The sequence below is a fragment of the Priapulus caudatus genome, unplaced genomic scaffold (genome assembly GCF_000485595.1).
Source record: "Priapulus caudatus unplaced genomic scaffold, Priapulus_caudatus-5.0.1 Scaffold9204, whole genome shotgun sequence".
In the NCBI taxonomy this organism is placed as follows: Eukaryota; Metazoa; Priapulida; class Priapulimorpha; order Priapulimorphida; family Priapulidae; genus Priapulus; species Priapulus caudatus.
Window position 1 is genome coordinate 1 of NW_014586265.1, and position 2,160 is coordinate 2,160.

The following is a 2,160-nucleotide window of genomic DNA, read 5'->3' on the forward strand; positions in this document are numbered from 1 at the left end:
GACATCATGGCTCTACATCACACATGGCATCTGCTGCATTCTTCCTCACCTGAAGCAAGCATCCGTGAAGTCACATCGGTCCGGATGCAGAGTGAGGCTGACGTGGGAGCGCGCGATACGTAGCACTGCCGCCGTGTCGTCGTTGCCCGCGGCAACGGGAAACGGCAAGTCGAGGCGGCGTGACGGCTCGGCGATAATCAGGTGGACAGCATCCGGCCGCGATCGCAGCTCCATCGCCACGACGACGGGCATTCGATCTTCAGATCTCACCTGTAAGGAGATGTGCATTGTCGCGGCAACGATGGTGAGTGTTGGAGAGATGTTTGAGTGTGATGGTGAGTTATGTCGAACTTGAAATGTTTTTCGCAGTTTACTAAAATTTTCAAAAGCGTTGCCTATAAACAGTTACATTAAACATAATACCAGGAGTTAAGAAAGACATTTGTCTTTATTAACTCCTGATAATACGTATTTCACACTCGAGTTGCGAGTAAATCTGATAAACAGTAGTATTTTTCTACTCAGGTCTTATTGCAAGTGTAAATACAATGTATCAGAACACATACATGTATGACGACTGGTACTAGTAATTGGTGAGAGAAGAAGCAACGCTGCCACCTACCCCATGATACAGCAACAGCAGTACCACGCTACCCCACGAATACAGCAGCAGCACAGTACCACTACCCGCATGATACAGGCAAGCACAATACCACCTACCCCATGATCAGCAGCAGCAGCCAGTAACCACCTACACCCATGATACAGACAGCAGCAGTACCACCTACCCCATGATTACATCGGCAGCAGCAGTACCACCTTACCCACCATGATACAGCAGGGCAGCGTACCACCTACACCATGATACAGGCAGGCCAGCAGCAGTACCCCACGCTACCCCAATGATCGCAGCAGCAGTACAACTCATAACCCCAGCGATACAGCAGCAGCAGTACCGACCTTACCCCATGATAGCAGCCAGCAGCAGCAGTAACCACACTTAGCGCCTATGATACAGGCAGCAGGTAAAAGTAACCTTACCTACCCACATGAATACAGCAGCAGCAGTAACACCTAACCCATGATATCAGCAGCAGCATACCACCTAACCCCATGATACCAGGCAGCAGCAAGTACCACCTTACGCCCATGATACAGCAGCAAGCAGTACGCACCGTACCCCATGATACAAGCAGCAGGGGCAGTACCCACCTACCGCCACGATTACAGGCAGTCAGCAGTACGCACCTACCGCCATGCATACGCAGCTAGCCAAGCAGGTACACCTACCCCATGATACAGCAGCAGTACACCTACACCATGATACAGCATGCAGCAGTACCACCTACCCCAACAGGTAGCAGCAGCAGCAGTACCACCGTACCCCATGATTACAGCAGGGCAGTACCACCTACCGCCATGATACAGCCAGCAGTACGGCACCTACCCGCATGATACACGCAGGCAGTACGCACCTACCCGGCCCACGGTACAGCAGCAGCATACCACCTACCGCCATGAACAGCAAGCAGCAGTACCGACACCTACCGCCCATGATACAGCAGCATTACCACCACCGCCATGATCACAGCAGCAGTACCACCTACCCCAATGAACAGGCAGCAGCAAGTACCACCTACCCCATGATACAAGCAGTCAGCAGGCAGTACCACCTAGCCCATGAAGCAGCAGCAGTCAGTACCACCTACCCCATGATGACAGCAGCAGCAGTACCCACGCTACCCCATGATATTCAGCAGGGCAGCAGTAACCACCTACCGCCATGATACAGCAGCGCAGCAGTACCACTACCCACCATGATACAGCAGCAGAGTACCACCTACCCCAGATATCAGCAGGCAGGCAGTAACGCACGCTACCGACAACATACAGCAGCAGCAAGTACCACCTACCCATGATACACAGCAGCAAGTACCACCTATCCCCACTGATACAGCAGCAGTACCACCTACCCCATGATACAGCAGCAGTACCACCTACCCCACGATACAGCAGCAGCAGTACCACCTACCCCATGGTACAGCAGCAGCAGTACCACCTACCCCATGATACAGCAGCAGCAGTACCACCTACCCCATGATACAGCAGCAGCAGTACCACCTACCCCATGATACAGCAGCAGCAGTACCACCTACCCCA

The 2,160-nt window shown here is 52.9% G+C and overlaps 1 protein-coding gene across 1 annotated transcript in view; it reads right to left on the reverse strand.

Moving 5' to 3' along the window:
- Positions 1–49: 49 nt before the first annotated feature.
- Positions 50–2,160, reverse strand: part of LOC106820266 — a gene marked incomplete at its 3' end in the record, with an annotated part of 2,736 nt that continues 625 nt past the window's right edge. The window contains exon 2 of the mRNA XM_014824793.1: positions 50–270. Coding sequence (XP_014680279.1) covers positions 50–270 — 221 coding nt within the window. The remainder of the gene's footprint in view (positions 271–2,160) is intronic.